The sequence below is a fragment of the Oncorhynchus keta genome, chromosome 17, assembly GCF_023373465.1.
Source record: "Oncorhynchus keta strain PuntledgeMale-10-30-2019 chromosome 17, Oket_V2, whole genome shotgun sequence".
Taxonomy (NCBI): domain Eukaryota; kingdom Metazoa; phylum Chordata; class Actinopteri; order Salmoniformes; family Salmonidae; genus Oncorhynchus; species Oncorhynchus keta.
Window position 1 is genome coordinate 21,784,151 of NC_068437.1, and position 21,106 is coordinate 21,805,256.

The 21,106-nt window shown below is 43.1% G+C and overlaps 1 protein-coding gene across 2 annotated transcripts in view; it reads right to left on the minus strand.

The window, feature by feature from the left end:
• Window positions 1–21,106, minus strand: part of cdh13 (cadherin 13, H-cadherin (heart)) — a 620,914-nt gene that overhangs the window by 259,047 nt on the left and 340,761 nt on the right. For both annotated transcript variants that reach the window (XM_052465701.1, XM_052465703.1), the window contains exon 6: window positions 8,835–8,979. In XM_052465701.1, coding sequence (XP_052321661.1) covers window positions 8,835–8,979 — 145 coding nt within the window. The remainder of the gene's footprint in view (window positions 1–8,834; window positions 8,980–21,106) is intronic.

Genomic DNA, 21,106 nt, shown 5'->3' on the forward strand with positions numbered 1-21,106 from the left:
TCTTGGCAATTAGGTATTGATTTTGTTTGCCTTTTATTTTCCGAGCCTGATGACCCAACACCCCTGCAGTCTCTCAGCTCTTCTGCTCCGTGTTCAGTTGTGACAGGCAGGAGACGCAGAAATGTCTCAGTCAGATGGTGAACTACATGAGAGGAAGTTGGGCTGCACCGATTAGGCTGAAGTAGAGAGATCAGTTCAACATCGAACCCAGCGTGACTGTGGATAAGTCTGGACAATGGGTAATTAAGAAGAGCATATCTGGACACTCCAGAGTATCCTCACATGGGAGTTAATTGGATAATGGGATAGTGCTATTGGATTTAGCATCATTGCATGGAGTGTCAATGAATGGTTTGTAATGGATGGTATGCTCTGCTGTTAGATGATGAAATGTGTTATTTTTTATTTTATTTCACCTTTATTTAACCAGGTAGGCTAGTTGAAAACAAGTTCTCATTTGCAACTGCGACTTGGCCAAGATAAAGCAAAGCAGTGTGACACAGACAACAACACAGAGTTACACATGGAGTAAACAATAAACAAGCCAATAACACAAACAAGTCAATGACACAGTAGAGGAAAGAAAGTCTATATACAGTGTGTGTAAAAGGCATGAGGAGGTAGGCAATAAATAGGCCATAGGAGCGAATAATTACAATTTAGCAGATTAACACTGGAGTGATAAATGAGCAGATGATGATGTGCAAGTAGAGATACTGGTGTGCAAAAGAGCAGAAAAGTAAATAAAAACTGTATAGGAATGAGGTAGGTAGATTGGGTGGGCTATTTACAGATGGACTATGTACAGCTGCAGTGATCGGTTAGTCTCAAACTTCAGCGATTTTTGCAATTCGTTCCAGTCACTGGCAGCAGAGAACTGGAAGGAAAGGCGGCCAAATGAGGTGTTGGCTTTGGGGATGATCAGTGAGATATACCTGCTGGAACGTGTGCTACGGGTGGGTGTTGTTATCGTGACCAGTGAACTGAGATAAGGCGGAGCTTTACCTAGCATAGACTTATAGATGACCTGGAGCCAATGGGTCTGGCAACGAATATGTAGTGAGGGCCAGCCGACAAGAGCATACAGATCGCAGTGGTGGGTGGTATAAGGTGATTTGGTAACAAAATGGATGGTACTGTGATAGACTGCATCCAGTTTGCTGAGTAGAGTGTTGGAGGCTATTTTGTAGATGACATCGACGAAGTCGAGGATCGGTAGGATAGTCAGTTTTACTAGGGTAAGTTTGGCGGCGTGAGTGAAGGAGGCTTTGTTGCGAAATAGAAAGCCAATTCTAGATTTGATTTTGGATTGGAGATGTTTAATAGGAGTCTGGAAGGAGAGTTAACAGTCTAGCCAGACACCTAGGTATTTATAGTTGTCCACATATTCTAGGTCGGAATCGTCCAGGGTGGTGATGCTAGTCGGGCGGGAGGGTGCGGGCAGCGATCGGTTAAAAAGCATGCATTTGGTTTTACTAGCATTTAAGAGCAGTTGGAGGCCATGGAATGAGTGTTGTATGGCATTGAAGCTCTTTTGGAGGTTAGTTAGCACTGTGTACAAGGAAGGGACAGAAGTATACAGAATGGTGTCATCTGCGTAGAGGTGGATCAGGGAATCGCCCGCAGCAAGAGTGACATATTTGATATATACAGATAAAAGAGTCGGCCCGAGATATGAACCCTGTGGTACCCCCATAGAGACTGCCAGAGGTCTGGACAACATGCCCTCCGATTTGATACGCAAATGTTAGTGGATGGAGCACAAGTGTACACAAGAGCTGTGCCATGACCATTTATTTGTGAAGTGAGTGTGTTTCTTCCTCTCTCTCTCTCTCTCTCTCTCTCTCTCTCTCTCTCTCTCTCTCTCTCTCTCTCTCTCTCTCTCTCTCTCTCTCTCTCTCTCTCTCTCTCTCTCTCTCTCTCTCTCTCTCTCTCTCTCTCTCTCTCTCTCTCTCTCTCTCTCTCTTAGGTTACAACACACCTCCGCCACAGTCCTCAACACAGAGGCCCCTCAGCGGTGGGTGCTCAGTCTCCTCCTGTACTCCCTGTTCACTCATGACTGCGTGGCCAGGCACGACTTCAGCACCATTATTAAGTTTGTCGATGACACAACAGTGGTAGGCCTGATCACCGACAACGACGAGACAGCCTATAGGGAGGAGGTCAGAGACCTGGCCGTGTGGTGCCAGGACAACAAAATCTCCCTCACCGTGATCAAGAAAAAGGAGATGTTTGTAGACTACAGGAAAAAGAGGACCGAGCATGCCCCGAGCATCGATGGGGCTGCAGTGGAGCAGGTTGAGAGCTTCAAGTTCCTTGGTGTCCACATCACCAACAAACTAACATGTTCTAAGCACACCAAAACAGTCGTGAAGAGGGCACAACAAAACCTATTCACCCCTCAGGAAACTGAAAAGATTTGGCATGGGTCCTCAGATCATCAAAAGGTTCTACAGCTGCACCTTCGAATACTGTCTGGTATGGCAACTGCTCGGCCTCTGACCGCAAGGCACTACAGAGGGTACTGCAAAAGGCCCAGGACATCACTGGGGCCAAGCTTCCTACCTTCCTACCATCCAGGACCTCTATACCAGGCAATGTCAGAAAAAGGCCCTAAAAATAGTCAAAGAGTCCAGCCACCCTAGTCATAGACTGTTCTCTCTGCTACCACACGGCAAGTGGTACCGGATCACCAAGTCTAGGTCCAAAACAGCTTCCACCCCAGGACATAAGACTCCTGAACATCTAATCAAATGGCTACCCAGACTATTTGCATTGTCCCCCCCACCCAGTTTTTCCTATTTTGTTTCATTACAACCTGTAATTTAATTTATTTGGATTTTATGTCATGGACATACACAAAATAGTCCAAATTGGTGAAGTGAAAAAAAAATGCTATGAAAAATATGCTGTGAAACCCCCAAATACAATCTTGTGCAACAAATTACAGTCAGAAGTCACATAATTAGGTAAATAAATTCCACCTGTGTGCAATCTATGTGTCACATGATCTGTCACACGATCTCAGTATTTATACACCTGTTCTGAATGGCCCCAGAGTCTGCAACACCACTAAGCAAGGGGCACCACCAAGCAAGTGGCACCATGAAGACCAAGGAGCTCTCCAAACAGGTCAGGGACAAATTTGTGGAGAAGTATAGATCAGGGTTGGGTTAGAAATTTTGAACATCCCACGGAGCACCATTAAATCCACTATTAAATCATGAAAAGAATATGGCACCACAACAAACCTGCCAAGAGACGGCCGCCCACCAAAACAGACAGACCAGGCAAGGAGGGCATTAATCATCAGAAAGGCAACAAAGAGACCAAAGATAACCCTGAAGGAGCTGCCAAGCTCCACAGCAGAGATTGGAGTATCTGTCCATAGGACCACTTTAAGCCATACACTCCACAGAGCTGGGCTTTACGGAAAAGAGTCCAGAAAAAAGCCCTTGCTTAAAGAAAAAAATAAGAGGCATGTGGGAGACTCCCCAAACATATGGAAGAAGGTACTGGTCAGATGAGACTAAAATTTAACTTTTTACCCATGAAGGAAACCGCTATGTCTGGCGCAAATCCAACACCTCACATTACCCCGAGAGCACCATCCCCACAGTGAAGCATGGTGGTGGCAGCATCATGCTGTAGGGATGTTTTTCATCGGCAGGGACTGGGAAACTGGTCAGAATTGAAGGAATGATGGATGGGGTTAAATACAGGGAAATTCTTGTGGGAAACCTGTTTCAGTCTTCCAGAGATTAGAGACTGGGACGGAGGTTAACCTTCCAGCAATGACCCTAAGCATACTGCTAAAGCAACAATCTGGTGGTTTAAGGGGAAACATTTAAATGTATTGGAATGGCCTAGTCAATGCCCAGACCTCAATCCAATTGAGAATCTGAGGTATGACTTAAAGATTGCTGTACACAATCCCATCCAACTTGAAGGAGATGGAGCAGTTTTGCCTTAAAGAATGGGCAACAATCCTAGTGGCTAGATGTGGCAAGCTTATAGAGACATACCCCAAGAGACTTGCAGCTGTAATTGCTGCAAAAAGTGGCTCTACAAAGTATTGCCTTTGGGGGGGGTGAATAGTTATGCACGCTTAAGTTTTCATATTTCACAAAAAATATTTTTCATCTTCAAAGTGGTAGGCATGTTGTGTAAATCAAATGATACAAACCCCCCCCAAAATAAATTTTACTTACAGGTTTCAAAATACAAACAAAATAGGAAAAATGCTAAGGGGGTGAATACTTTCGCAAGCCACTGTAACTCTACCTACATGTACATATTACCTCAACTAACCGGTGCCCCCGCACATTGACTCTGTACTGGTACCCCCCCGTATATAGTCTTGCTATTGTTATTTTACTGCTGCTCTTTAATTACTTGTTACTTTCATTTGGTATTCTTATCATTATTTGTTTAAACTGCATTCTTGGTTAGGGGCTCGTCAGTAAGCATACCTGTTGTATTCGGCACATGTGACTAATAACATTTTATATGATTTGATATAGAAAAACACCCCTAACACTGAATTCTGAACGCAAATAGACAATAGAGATGTGCCTTTGATTCCATACAGAAGACGAAGATGTAAATGTATAGCTTGTGAGGTATGGAATGTATAGCTTGTGAGGTATGGAAAAACTTTGTTGCTTTTATGAATTTTGTCTTGCTGCTTTTTGTTCTATGTTGCTCTGTCTGTATGCTATGTCTTGCTTGTCCTATGTTGCTATGTCTATGGTGCTATTGTCTATATGGTAATTGTTTTTAATAACCTGCCCAGGGACTGCGGTTGAAAATTAGCCGGCTGGCTAAAACCGGCACTTTTACTGAAACGTTGATTAATGTGCACTGTCCCTGTAAAAATAAAATAAACTAAACTAAAACTAAACTAAACTATAGGGCTATGCCAAGGAATTGTAGCAAGGCAGACCAACTATTCCAAGGCTGCGAAAAAGAAGAGAGAAGAAAGGAGAAGAAATTGAGAGAGTAAAGCCTTGGGGCATTTATAGCAGAGAGAGAGGATTAAGATAGAGGGAAAAATAGTCCAAAAAAACAGAAAAGGAGTGGAAAAGGAGTGGGTAAGTAAACAGAAGGGGGAGAAAGGCTTGTCAGGAGAGCTGGGCTCAGGGTTCCTCAGTTTGCACAGAAATGTCAGAAACGGTGTGACATTGTCCCGTGCAGCCTCCCCTGATGGTTGCAGTCCCCCACAACAGAGACAAGCACACCACACTGCCACCACACTCAGCTACACAGACCACCATACTGAATTCTCATATCCATACAGTAAAACACACACAAATCCAATTTGTATAATTTCCATGGTAGTTTAGAGGGCTTGTTTAGGGAAATGCTGCTTCTATGGTATAGTTAAGTTATTCTTGAAGGAAAATGCCGTGGAATATTGCAGAACAAATGCAGGTTAAAGGGTGAGGTAAATAAAATAAGGCAAATCACAGAAACATGATTGGTGCTCACACATTGTTATCCAAATCACACACACATAAGAAAAACACAAATACACTCATGTATAGGCAGTGTTTTACATGAATGTAAAGTCTGGGAGAGTTAAGGTTAACCCTGGTGGCGTGTGGTCCAGGGGCCATATTATTGACAGGCCAGGACAGACTGGGAGTCCAAGACCCGTCCACCTCTGTGATTAATGAGGCAGGGGTCAGGGGACAAATGCTGAGTTCCTGATTAGGAAGGTATTGGCAGAGGGCATAAATATGGGACTGATCCCTGTAACCTCATCTCCCACCCACACCCGTCCACCCCTCCCACATAGACAGCTACACTGCAACTGTGCACCTACATGAAAAAATACTGTAGCGTATAATATAGTTGGAATACTTTAGTATTCACTGTAGTGTTTTTTGCAGACTTTAGTATTTAGTGTAGTATACTATAAAATACTACAGTATACTGTAGTATTTACTCTAGTGTTTTTGCAGACTGCAGTAAAGTATAATGTAGTATTTACTGTAGTATTTTAGCAAACTGTTGTCACGTCCTGACCATAGAGAGTCCTTATTTTCTATGGTGGAGTAGGTCAGGGCGTGACTGGGAGGTTAGTCTAGTTTATTATTTCTATGTGGGGTTCTAGTTTTGTTTTTCTATGTTGGTGATTTTGTATTATTCCCAATTAGAGGCAGCTGGTATCATATTTAGGTAGCCTTTTTTCCACCTGTGTTTGTGGGATATTATTTTGAGTTAGTGTACGTAGCACCTCTGTAGTCACGGTTCGTTGTTAGTTTCTTGTTTTGTTTTATAGTTTCACTTTAATCAATTATGTGGAATTGTAATCACGCTGCGCCTTGGTGCTTCTCTACAAACGAGCGTGACAACTGTAGTATACTATAGTGTTTCTGGGTACATTACTGTCGTGTTTACTAAAGTGTTTCTGTTTTTTAACTGGAGAAATACTATTTTCCATTACCTGTAGTTAGACAGGTAAGTAGGTAGCTTGGACTGGATTCTGAATGGAGATTTCAGAGCTTCTGCTCTTTTCTATAACAAGTAGGGAACACAATATATGGTCTATACTTGGCATGTAAGTTTCTCACTATGGAGAAGGAGAATTGGCAGGGTATATACACATACTGTAGTATTTACTATAGTTTAAAAAAAAAGTTTTGTGGACTGTAGGGTTTTGTGGATAATACTGTAGTATTTACCATAGTATTCAACAGTATACTACAACATTCTATACTAAGTACAACAGATGATTGAGGGATACTACGGTGTGTAGTATACTACAGTTTACTACAGAAGTCTATAGAAATAGTATTTTTTGTGGCCACCTTGCCTGATGCCGCCTCTCAGGAGCAGGGGCAAATGCCACAAAATGTATCTCATTACATTCTGCTGGCACTGTGTTTGAGGGACTATCCCCTGCCCCCCCAGCCCCCTGCCCCCCCCCCAGCCCACACCAACCATGAGCAGTGCAGCAGTGAAGTGAGAGCAGGGATTGAATTGACTCCTCTGTACATCATCAGTCCTATCCCTCATTTCAATTTGATTTACCATGGCAACTGCTCCAAAGAGATGTCAGATGAAGACATAGTGAAATTAAATCAAGACCAGAGTGTCTATGAAACATATAATTGCAAATAAAACAAATCAGCATCCATCTTATTAAACCGAGTCACGGGAGGACCTGAATGTACTTTGTAGATAAAAATTGAATCCAAACTAGGCAGAAAATGAGTTCTGAAAAGTGAATGCAGCTGAGTTTGCGAAACCTTGAGTTAACTTGTCTCCGTAAACGGATTCAGACTTAAAACTAAGATGATTCATCGGTATTTTGGCCTGAACCTCCATAACCCAATAAAACCTAGCCTGCTGGGTATTTGTCATATTCCTGAATCACACACAATTCGCTGCGAGGCTTTAAGACATAACTTTACAAAGAGCTACAGGGAACTCTAAAATAATTCCATCATTTGGCCCTTTGGCTATTAGAAAAACCTGCTTTGGTTCACAATATTAGTTCTATGTGCAACCGAAAGCCCTGTGCCTACTGTTTTATAGCCCCGGTGATAGCTAGCACATCATTATGCTTTCATTAGCCTAGCTGTGCAGATCCATACAGCCAAACACTGCAGTTGAAGACTTTTGTCACCATGGGGAATAACACTGTGTTACTCTACTGACTGTGTGATTAATGTCTCTTGCCTGACGACTTTTCAGCCTTATCTGCTGCTGCTGCAGCTGCTACTGAGTGTTATGTACAGTATATTTGTTTGTGTGCTAATGATATGAGCACAAGTCAGCTCTTTACAGAGTTCGGTCCTGATATCATCTCTGCTCTGTCTCATTACCCTTTTGTGTTGTGCAAACTCACTGTCTCTGTCTTTCATTCGCTATCTCTCTCACACACTAATACAGACACGTGATTACACACCCACTAACACATACGTACACGCACAGGAGGGTGAGGTCCTCTGTGACTGGTGTAAGCCAAAAGTGTTTGAGGTTGTCACGGTAACCAGCCCAGAGAGGTTGAGGAGTGAATGAGGACAAGGGACCAGACCCGGGGATAGCAGAGGAACCAGGAGAACAGAGGAAAAAGTTCAGACCTCCAAAGGCTCTGCTCTGTTTCCCTGTCTTTTTTAAATGTATTTCTGCAGGACACAGAAGAGGAGAGGAGAAAGGAGATGTCGTCCACTCTCCAAATGGTCTGCTTCCTGTGTGAGTCATTAAACAACACACAACAACAATAGTCCTGTAAAATGAAAAAAAGGAATGAAAGCTCAAATGATGATGCTCACCTTTCTATGGTCACCTTGTCTGACAAGGTGTATTATTCTGACACATTAATGGGGGGGGAAACATGTTTTCTTCAGAGATTCTTGATGAATATTTTTCAAAGTTCAGTCTTGGTGGATGTTTTTCAAAATTGAGGATACAGTTCTGTTCTTAAGTACGAAACACAAATAATCAATATGACACCATAATTACTCCTGCATTTTCCTGACCCTTTTTTGTCCTCTCAGCTGCTTTCAGCTCGTCTCAGATATCAGACCACCATTAATGCAGCAATATGAAGTCGGGTCAAATAACGGTCACAGCTGACAGTGGCAGTAGGCTGATGATGACACTGCATCACTATCTTCATACCAGCTTTCCCTTAACCGTGGTCATCTTCACTAGGAACTAAAATGAAGCAAATTACCCAAAAGGTGGAGCGATTCCCTGAACTTGTTCAATCATAAATGCTTCGTTTTCCATTGCAAAATGTTTAGCAAATTTTTGCACTGATTAATACGACCGTGGTCAACATCGCCATAGATAAGCAGAGAGAGAGCACCGCCACCTACCAGTAGGTGAGCCCTCCAGCACCTCCCCAGCGTAGCGGGTCTCCTTGAAGATGGGCCTGTTGTCATTCTGGTCGTTGACGTCCACCAGCAGGGTTACAGGACCCTCCACCAGCTTCCCACTCAGGTCTGTCACAGACACCTCCAGCTGCAGACAGGACACACAAGGGTCAAAGGTCAGGACAGGAGTTCAGTTATACAGCTGGTATGACAAGGTTTATACAGAATGACATTCATTTAGATGGGTGAAAGCATAGAATACCTGATTGTCTGTTACATGTCTGAGAGATAAATGTATCGGAAAAAGCGCAATTCAATCAAAAACGAGTCTATATTGTATGAACAAGAGTAGTTTATGTACTTATCCTCGGACTCACACGCACGCACGCACGCACGCACGCACGCACACACACACACACACACACACACACACACACACACACACACACACACACGCGGCACACGGCACACAGGCAGGTAGCACATAAAACAGTAACTACAATATTTCACCATTCATAAAAGAACTGTAAACTATGTAAAGAGCGGTGAGTCGCGCCAATCGAGTACTACTCATTTGTCTCTGTTCTCTCTCTCTTTCCCAACACTACAGCAGCAGAGACTATAATTTTATGAATAGATGGACAGTGATAAAAGTTAACGGCCTGTCACGCCCTGGTCAAAGTATTTTGTGTTTTTCTTCATGTATTTGGTCAGGCCAGGGTGTGACATGGGTTTTTGTATGTGGTGTGTAGCTTAGTGGGATTGTAGCTTAGTGGGGTGTTCTAGGAGAGTCTATGGCTGTCTGAAGTGGTTCTCAATCAGAGGCAGGTGTTTATCGTTGTCTCTGATTGGGAACCATATTTAGGCAGCCATATTCTTTGGTTGTATTGTGGGTGATTGTCCTTACTGTCTTGATGTCCTTGTTTGATGTTAGTTGACACAAGTATAGGCTGTTTTCGGTTTTCGTTTTGTTTATTGTTTTGTAGTGTTTGTGTTTAGTCGTGTTTACGTTTGTTTAAATAAACATGGATCGCAATCGACACGCTGCAGTTTGGTCCGACTCTCCTTCGCCATATGAAAACCGTGACAGAATCACCCACCACAGGACCAAGAAGTGTGTCAACAGGCAGGAGCAGCCCAAAGAGGAGAAGTGCAATAAGGATTTCTGGACATGGGAGGAAATCCTCGACGGGAGAGGACCCTGGGCTAAACCAGGGGAATATCGCCACCCCAAGGAGGAACTAGAAGCGGCTAAAGCGGAGAGGCGCTGGTATGAGGAGGCAGCACGGCGACGTGGATGGAAGCCCGGGAATCAGCCCCAAAAATTTATTGGGGGGGGGCTTACAGGGCGTATGGCTACGCCAGGTAGGAGACCTGCGCAAACTCCCTGTGCTTACCGGGGGGCTAGAGAGACCGGGCAGGCACCGTGTTATGCAGTGGTGCGCACGGTGTCCCCAGTGCGGATGCATAGCCCGGTGTGGTATATTTCAGCTCCGTGTATCGGCCGGGCTAGATTGAGCATCGAGCCAAATGCCATGAAGCCGGCTCTACGCACCTGGTCCCCAGTGCGTCTCCTTGGGCCGGCTTACATGGCACCAGCCTTGCGCTCGGTGTCTCCGGTTCGCCTACATAGCCCAGTGCGGGCTATTCCACCTCGCCGCACTGGCAGGGCGACCATGGCTCACATCAATGATGTCGCTCTTGCTGCTGGTGAGTCTCTGATCCACCTCTACGCAGACGACACCATTCTGTATACTTCTGGCCCTTCTTTGGATACTGTGTTAACAACCCTCCAGACGAGTTTCAATGCCATACAACTCTCCTTCTGTGGCCTCCAACTGCTCTTAAATACAAATGAAACTAAATGCATGCTCTTCAACTGATCGCTGCCTGCACCTGCACCCGACTTAGAATATGTGGACAACTACAAATACCTAGGTGTCTGGTTAGACTGTAAACTCTCTTTCCAGACTCACATCAAACATCTCCAATCCAAAGTTAAATCTAGAATTGTCTTCCTATTTCGCAACAAAGCATCCTTCACTCATGCTGCCAAACATACCCTCGTAAAACTGACCATCCTACCAATCCTCAACTTCGGCGAACTTCATTTACAAAATAGCCTCCAATACCCTACTCAATAAATTGGATGCAGTCTATCACAATGCCATCCGTTTTGTCACCAAAGCCCCATACACTACCCACCACTGCAACCTGTACGCTCTCATTGGCTGGCCCTCGCTTCATACTCGTCGCCAAACCCACTGGCTCCAGGTCATCTACAAGATCCTGCTAGGGAAAGTCCCCCCTTATCTCAGCTCGTTGTTCACCACAGCAGCACCCACCTGTAGCACGCGCTCCAGCAGGTATATCTCTTTGGTCACCCCCAAAACCAATTATTCCTTTGGCCGCCTCTCCTTCCAGTTCTCTGCTGCCAATGACTGGAACGAACTCCAAAGATTACTGCACCTGTACATAGCCCATCTATAATTTATCCCAAACAACTAACTCTTCCCCTACTGTAATTATTTATTTTTCTCCTTTGCACCCCATTATTTTTATTTCTACTTTGCACATTCTTCCACTGCAAATCTACCATTCCAGTGTTTTACTTGCTATATTGTATTTACTTCACCATCATGGCGTTTTTTGTTTTTGCCTTTACCTCCCTTATCTCACCTCATTTGCTCACATTGTATATAGACTTATTTTTCTACTGTATTATTGACTGTATGTTTGTTTGTTGTATGTTTGTTTTACTCCACATGTTTTATCTTGGCCAGGTCGCAATTGTAAATGAACGTTTCTGAAACACAAAAACAATTGCAAACTGCTGTGGACCTGTAAACAGATGGTTTGAATTCAATAATGTTTTGCATTGACTTTCTCCCAAACCTAAATGTGCTGCAATGCCCATGAATTCTCTGAAAAATGTTTGAACGACACTAGGCCTACTTACAGTGGTAGCCTACACATTTCAATGCAACATATCAACTGTCTGTTCACCTGCAAAATGTTGCTGTAGCCTATGTTATAAACTACGCTCCCTTTCTGATGCATAGAGCAACAACTTGAAATCATAATAGCCTCATAATAGCCTATCTAAAAGGATCATTTAAATTCGAAATATGCATTTGTTGTATGGCTACTTGGGGAACATGAACTCATCATGGCCAGAAATGGTGCAATGCTTATGATATATGTATTACCTTTATAAATGAGAAATTGTCTACTGGAGAAATGTGACATCACAGTGTTCAGACGGAGCCTACAAAATGTCAATGGAAAAGGTGAACTACTGTTCTACCATTAAACTTTGGATTGCATAGAGCAAAATACTTTAAACACCGGAAGCTTATCTATTTACTACTGAGAAGTGGGTCCAGTTCAATGAGAGATGGGACGAACGGTAGCCTATCCTAACTTGTTGTAGACCTATTGACCATTTTGTACGGAACCATCAGTCAGAAAAGGTGAGGAATTTATTCTGCAATGATCAGGGAATTTAAAGAATAATCAGAAATATATACTTTTTGGTTATGAATACGTCATCATATATTCCCCATTTGCACAAGGCTACTAGGCTACTTTTGCCTTCTTGAAACGCAATTCTTCAACCACTAGAAACTGCGTACGCATGGTCTAAAGTTTGTGGGAGGACAAGCACATTCTCATGTTTATTTATTTTTTAAATGCAAATTTTTGGGTGACAACTGTCACAAGCATGTTTTGTGCATACCCAACATGTATAAATGAGGCCCCTGGAGTTCCTGGAGACAGACTGTACGTAAGCCCCCAGCGCTGTGGTGCTCCTCCTGGCTTCTCATTAGTCTCTCTCTCTCTCTCTCTCTCTCTCTCTCTCTCTCTCTCTCTCTCTCTCTCTCTCTCTCTCTCTCTCTCTCTCTCTCTCTCTCTCTCTCTCTCTCTCTCTCTCTCTCTCTCTCTCTCTCTCTCTCTCTCTCTCTCTCTCTCTCTCTCTCTCTCTCTCTCTCTCTCTCTCTCTCTCTCTCTCTCTCTCTCTCTCTCTCTCTCTCTCTCTCTCTCTCTCTCTCTCTCTCTCTCTCTCTCTCTCTCTCTCTCTCTCTCTCTCTCTCTCTCTCTCTCTCTCTCTCTCTCTCTCTCTCTCTCTCTCTCTCTCTCTCTCTCTCTCTCTCTCTCTCTCTCTCTCTCTCTCTCTCTCTCTCTCTCTCTCTCTCTCTCTCTCTCTCTCTCTCTCTCTCTCTCTCTCTCTCTCTCTCTCTCTCTCTCTCTCTCTCTCTCTCTCTCTCTCTCTCTCTCTCTCTCTCTCTCTCTCTCTCGCTCTCTCTCTCTCTCTCTCTCTCTCTCTCTGTGGCTATGTTGAGGATGGAGCTTCATTGGCCTGGCATCCCCTCACCGGGGGAAACTCTCCGGCTTAGCAGAGCACAGGCGAAACAAACAAATCCCAACATCTGACACAAAAAAAGCTGACTTTAATACTCAGAGTCAGAGTGTGAGCCTAAGACTCTTCTTAGTCAGGGACCACTTTTACATGCGTTACAGTATTACGGAGAGTAGCTTATATCCCGCTTAAGGTCTTATTCTGGATAAACTGTTTACATACACTTTTGATATCTCGCTCACGAGGTTAAATGGAATAGTAACTGAAATGTGGACACTGACTGTAGGCCTATAACCTCTCACATGTAGCCTCATATAATATTACATTTTTGCAGTAAATTTATAAAACAAATATACATTTTGTCTTGGGAACAGGGGTGGAGAAATATAATTTCTTTCATTCAGTGTCTCTTGAAAAAATGTGAATGCGCATGTAACTTGTTATCTTTGACACTGTTATGCAAGCAGAGCATTTCAATCACATACAATATGTACCCAAGATGAACTGAAGTCTTACCAGAACTGCGTTCCATCGTTTTCTCAGCTTTCATTTGCTTAAAACATTCTTTCTACTGTTTTGGAATTATTGCATTTTCTCGCAGGTCCTTAAACTAAACAGACAACTGTACTGGTGTTAACTAGATTACCAATGCATTCATTCTATCAATGTAAGGTGTTATTCTGGTGAGCATTACTTTATTTAGTCTTCAGGGGCAACAGTTTATGACAGAAGAGAAGCTGCATGTATCAAACTGTAGTTGACAAACAAATGTCGGAAATTATAATATGGCCTAAATTATAAGGTATAGCCTACTATTTAAGTTATCTGTTTGGCAATCAGATGAAAACATTATCACACAACACCCAGGATATGAGAAACTGAGCTTGTGTAGATTGCAAAAACAACAGTAAATGGGATAAGATGTTTACATGCCACAGTGGCCGATCTTAGATCAGCATGTCCCAGGCATCTTATCCGGGTTTCTCATAACCGGGACACAAGCTTTTTCAGGTTATTTTAAACAGGATATGATGTTTATTAGCATCGACTCAAAAATGGAATACTTGAGTATCCTGAATAACAACGGGATATTGGTGGGCATGTAAATGTGGTCATTGTGCCTGAGCATTCAAATCCACCCGTCGACCAAGCGATTTAACATCTTTAATCATTCGTCCACTGAAACGCTGAAATAAGAAGTTCATTTTTCCCTACCTGACTCAGAGTAAAAGTTTATATGGAGAGCTACTCATTATGCTCATTGCACTCTGCCCTGTCTTAAGATATAAGATTCTGTCTTAAGAAGACATCATGTACCGGTACCTTGAAAGTGTTACATCCCAGACTGGATCAGTGTCATTTCAACAGATGAACATAAGGAGCCGCTCTCAAACATAACATCATTTGTGTCATTCTAACATCACCTTTGTCTACCCTATCACACAATAAGCAAATGAATGCCCCTTCTTCCTCTCTGCTGTACGATAGGAATAGCTAACAGGATAATTCCCCAGAAAGACCAGACCAAAGGTATCCATCACAGGGAGTGGTGTCGTTGCTCTACTCCTCTCTTATCTAGCATATTAGCTGCTCCTGCTCCCCTCACTATCAGTAATGCATGACACCCCTCCCCCGCTTTATCACACAGGTCATCCTCTCTCCCTCTATCTCCAATGGTGGGCCCCGGGCCCAGAGAACAAGGCATAATGGTAGTAATGACAGAGATGCAAGTAAAGTGAGAGAGTTAGGGGTTAGATGCCTAATGGCCCTATAGATCATCAACTTCTCTTCTCACTTCTCGGCGGTGTAGTCGTTGGGGAAGCAGCAGCACACAGACAGACTACAGTACAGTAGCAGGGTATTTATGAGGGGCCATTTCCTCTACCTCTGTCTTCATCAGCGAAACTGCTGACTCTCAACTAATGGTGCTCACACGAGAACTCACAATCTCATCTTCTCCAGCAAACCATGTCCCACGCAAACACACAGGCAACAAACGTAAAAACATATAGGATATACACTACATGACCAAAAGTATGTGGACACCTGCTCGTCGAACATCATATTCCAAAATCATGAGCATTAATATGGAGTTGGTCCTCCCTTTGCTGCCATAACAGATTCCACCCTTCTGGAAGGCTTTCCACTAGATGTTGGAACATTGCTGCAGGGATTTGCTTCCATTCAGCCACCGGAACATTAGTGAGGTCGGGCACTGGCAGTCCAATGGCAGCAAGCTTGACACCACTCTAGCAGAAGCTTGGCATTGGTGCTCTTAGGCTTGTGTGCGTCTGCTCGGACATGGAAACTCATTTCATGAAGCTCCCGATGAGCAGTTATTGTGCTGACGTTGCTTCCAGAGGCAGTTTGGTACCCGGTAGTGAGTGTTGCAACCGAGGACAGATGTTTTTTATGCGCTACATGCTTCCGCTCTCGACAGTCACGATCTGTGAGCTTGTGTGGCCTACCACTTCCAAGTCACAACAACAGTACTTACAGTTGACTGGGGCAGCGCTATCAGGGCAGAGATTTAACAAACTCACTTGTTGGTAAGGTGGCATCCTATAACGGTGCCGCGTTGAAAGTCACTGAGCTCTTCAGTAAGGCCATTGTACTGCCAATGTTTGTGTATGGAGATTGCATGGCTGTTTGCTCGATGTTGTACACCAGTCCAATGATGTTGAGTTAATAAATAATAATAAAAAGAAAAATAGTAACACAAGAGTATAGCTATATATAGGGAGTACCAGTACCGTAAAAAAAATGTAACAATCAAACACATATACTAATCCTGACAAGCTTACACACACACACACACGCACACACACACACACAGTCCCACCTGCTCACAGATGCGCACACACACACAGTCCCACCTGCATACCCACCCACACACACACACACACACACACACACACACACACACACACACACACACACACACACACACACACACACACACACACACACACACACACACACACACACACACACACCATGAATAGGGTAACAGCTAAATTAGATAACACATTCATTTAGGGATATTTAGGGACACAAAAGGTTTCTTTCAGAGAGAGGGATTTATAAACAGGCCCCCCTGTGAGTCCTATTGAAAGTCTCCCTGACATACACACCTCACAGCACGCCGTGTCTGAGTGACTAAGATAACATTAGCTATGATCGAGGCACCTTACGTCTGATCACTGGAGAATGTATCACATCAACAGAGCCGTCATCTGCAATGGAGACAAAGGAAGCGTCTTACATAAGCCGACTTCAAACACTGGCCTGTGAATACCGTATGCCTGTAACAACCTCAAACGTCACCTGCCCCTTAAAACACCTTTGTGTTGGCAGTCGCTCAGCGGCAGCCAACACACCTCAGCTAAATGACATCATTTACCTGTTGTTTTCAGCTATTCCCTTTCTTACATATATCTGACAGCTGATTACACGTCAAGTGTACTTTACTCTCACAGTTAAAGGCTGCTACACACCTTTTTTTAACCCTTATTTTACCATTTTAATTTGACTGAGAACACATTCTCATTTCCAACAACAACCTGGGGAATAGTTACAGGGGAGAGGAATTTAGCCAATTGTAAACTGGGGATGATTAGGTGGCCACAGTGGTATGAAGGCCAGATTGGGAATTTAGCCAGGACACTCTTATGATAAGTGCCATGGGTGACCACAGAGAGTCAGGACACTCCGTTTAACATCCCATCCAAAAGACAGCACCCTACACAGGACAATGTCCCCAATCACTGGATTGGGATATATATTTTTTGACCAGAGGAAAGGGAACCTCTTACATAACTTTCAGCAGCATCTCGTCTCCCATCCAGGGACAGACCAAGACCAACTCTGCTTAGCTTCACACACAAGCCAGCAGTGGGATGTAGGGTGGTATGCTGCTGGCATAAACTATGCAAGCGCAGTGACGGTGTGCCATTTTCTACATAGTTCTAAGTACTTTTGTGTGGCTCAAATATTTGGAACCGACCATATTGTGAAGGGTGTGTAGTGCCCTTTACACTGACTAAGTGAGCTGGTGCTGTACAGAGAAGCGCACTTAAATGCAGTGTACATAACTTATGTGTACTGCACTGCATTTCTTCCTTCCTCCCTTCCTTTCCTAAGCTCTTTTTGTCCTTTCTTTCGTTCTTTCTTTCTTTCGTTCTTTCTTTCTTTCTTTCTTTCTTTCTTTCTTTCTTTCTTTCTTTCTTTCTTTCTTTCTTTCTTTCTTAATTAGTCTGACTGGAGCTATATCTCTGGCGAGGTGAGACGACCCTTCTGGCCGGTGGATGGCCATGTCATAGAGACTGTACTGGAGACTGTACTGGAGCACGGCTCCCTGCTTCATTTCCTCATCATTCTGAACCAGGGCCAGATTAATGAGAGAGACCAGTGAATTATGAGAGAGCTGAAGGCAACCACACCATCCACTGCTCAGTGAAGTGTGTGACTGCACATCCATTATGTATATATACATTCATTATTCATACATACTCTGGGCATCAGATTCAACTCATCGCTTTACCTTCTACATATTATCAGGCGGTCTTCTTACGACAAGCATTTTTATTGGGCATTAGAACATTTGACCTTAGATCACCTGAGATTCTTATCTCTAAGTACTTGGAATAAGCGCTTGTTTGTAGCCCAGGACCTCTAATCGAGAGAACGTAAATCATGGGTGAAACCTTACGACAAGTCAGCTAAAGCAACGCAGTGAGACACGGCTTTGCATACTGCTGAATAAGTCAATTGAAGTAGAAGACAATAGAGAGACTACAATGATTGAAAATGTGATCAGTCTGTGCCAACAAACCCCGCATAACCTACAAAGCATTCATCAGAACCCAAGCATGGTAAGATTAACTTTCCAACTTTCACAAGGTAGGACAACACTTTTCCAAATATGTAACCCTTCATCCTTCTCTTTTTCTTTCTCTCAAAGAGACACATGGGACCATAAAACACATGTTGCTCCCATAGTCTCTCACATGTTCTGAAAGGGTTGACTGAATTAGCACACCCACGCGTCGCCATGGCACATGCCCAAGTAGCATCTCCGAGTGGAGGAAAGCCTGTGGCCACAGAGGAATAGAGCAGGGGTGCTGCATATGTAGGAACTTATAGCACATAAGAACCTGTAGCCTACCGTACATTCAGTCCCTTTATGCTCCTGGGAATAACTAGATCACTTCTTAAAGCCCAAGGGTCAACATTAATGGAGAATTCTAGACAGAAAGAAAATGTACTGTTATTTAATACACTGAAAATACAGTCATTGGGCATTCTTGGCAAAATCTGCATGCTGAATGACTGGTAATGCTCTCTGCAAGCTTGTGGTTCCCTGAGAAAACGAGTCAAAGGCAGTGAGAGAACTTCACAGTTCAAACTAAATCAATGACAGGCACACTGGCCTAATTTCCCAATGCCATTCCTGAGAGGGAGGCAGTTAGCTACCATGGGAAGCCCAGTGGCTCTGCATTGCATTCTGTACACAGCTCTGTGCTTGTTAAGAAAATGAGGTAGCGGTTTCTGTCGTGGATCACTCCAAATATTTCCTCAAGTTGCAAATTGGTATGTTTGTAAGAGGAGGCAGTGATTTCATTTGGAGGGAAATTACTTATTAAAGGCAGGGAGAATGAGAGAAGATGGTCTTCTCTCGCTGGGGAGAAAATTACACCCTGTGCACATCCCTGGCTGTCACATCCCCGCAAATGATCACTCTGAAGCCATTACACCATGTTTATTAGCTGAGCTGGCCGTGATTTCACAAACTGTGGAGATCAGACTACTCACCTCTCTCTTTCTCTCTCTCTCTATTTCTCCCTAATTCTCTCTCTCTCTCTCTCTCTCTCTCTCTCTCTCTCTCTCTCTCTCTCTCTCTCTCTCTCTCTCTCTTTCTCCCTCTTTCTCCCTCTTTCTCCCTCTCTCTCTCTCTCTCTCTCTCTCTCTTTCTCTCTCTCGCTGTCTCTTTCTCTCTCCCCCCTCTCTCTGAGTGGTTCGGTTCTATTTCTCTATCTTTATCACTAAGAGATCAAAAATGTCACATTGAGCCATAAGAGGGCAATTCCACTGTAAAGGATCTAACGAAAACCTAACAAAAAACATTGGTTTCAAAGTTTAACAAACCATACAACTATGCACAATGACTACTTAAACAATTTACACAGTAAAATAAATAAACTAATTTAAAGTTTTGGAATATAATTATAGTAACATCTCTCTGTTTATTCTGTTGCCAAATGTTTTATCTGTCCATTTTGTCTTGTAAATATGTTTTTGTAAAACTTCAACAATATTTGTTTGGCATTCATTTTTAAGTGAAAAATCTGAGTCTCAGTGTAATTCCGTTGCCATGGAATTGCCCAAGAGCTCTCTGCTCTCCTTTCTGATAGTTCAGCCCTCTCTGAGTGGTTTGCAAGTTATTTCTGCTTCCCTCTCATTCAACATTCAAGAGTCACCTCTACCATTTACTGTATATTGAATAAAACACCATGCATCATCTCAGTTTGAGTCATGTACCATTGATAGCTCCCACATTGAGCTCGTTCCCCAAGCAGGGGTCACATTTTTCACGCAGAAAGAAATGATAAAATGCATAAGAGATATCTTACTGCATTTTGTAAACACAGATCTAAAATGCTTCTTATTGTAATTTCTGCTTGTCATCAGACTAATTTTGTTCTTCAGCTGCACTTCTCCCCTATGATGAGAATTCACAAATGGGCATTCTATCAGCAGACAGTGCTCTGGTACTTTTCCCTCCGTGTAGCCTATTTCTCTCCAGTAAAATGCAAGTTAAACTTCAAGCAAAACATTAGGAAATGTAGCTATGATAAACCTTAGAAATATGATGACCATGCATCGTTTTTGCAAAAAATACCTTTCTTTTTCATTATAGGCTCATTTACTTGTGTGGCTGCTAGCCAAATAGCGTTGCACTTCTGTTGTCATCTGATGAAAATGAAGCAATGTTCTGCCGAATGTGTTGTACTAATGTATTTTCTGTGAAGGAAAACTGTAGTTGCACGTCCCTGATCACTCTATTGAAGCAGAAAAATAACACTGTTGACTTTTAATCTAAAACGCAGGTGAAATGGTTTAAAATGCATCTTTTTTAGATGGTCTGTGTTGTCAGAATTAAGGTTTCTGAACTCTAACGTGACCCCTGCCAAGGCCTTGGTCCTAAAATGAACATTCATGAAAATAATGTCTGATGCACACACCTCGTACTCAGAAGAAAATACTCAGTAACCTTGACATGAGAATGACTGCTCCTCTTAAGATGCAGAGAGCCATTTACTGGCTTCCCTCCCTGGACTACAGAAACCACTAACACACGCTTTGAACAAGCATTATCTCACTAACACAGAGGATGAGGGGAGTTAGACAGCTGCAGAAGCAACACCATGTATTGCATGTTAAAATGCCTCTGTTTCTCTCTAATCAGTTCGTAATGCTACATAGAATTGGCTGCTAACTACATCAACTCTTTTGGAGAAAAGGCTTTGGATTGCTTAAAGGCTTAAAGTATCTCAAACTAACCACCCCATTTTCTCCCTCTCTCTCTCTCTCTCTCTCTCTCTCTCTCTCTCTCTCTCTCTCTCTCCCTCTCCCTCTCTCGCAGTATGAACACCTTTGCTTTGAATCTGGAATCTCTGTGAGGGCAGCTAGAGAATGGGTTCATTAGAGAAGAGGGACGGACGTATTATTATTATTATTATTATTATTATTATTATTAAGAGGGACGTGTGCTGTGGCTGTGCGTGGCCTGGACAAGGGCTATGGTGGTCATTAAATTGCCGTAGGCTTCAACATTTGGCAGACAAGGTATCCCGTGCCATTATTTTATATGATATGATTTTATAGTAAGAAGAATATAATTGAACTTAGCTGA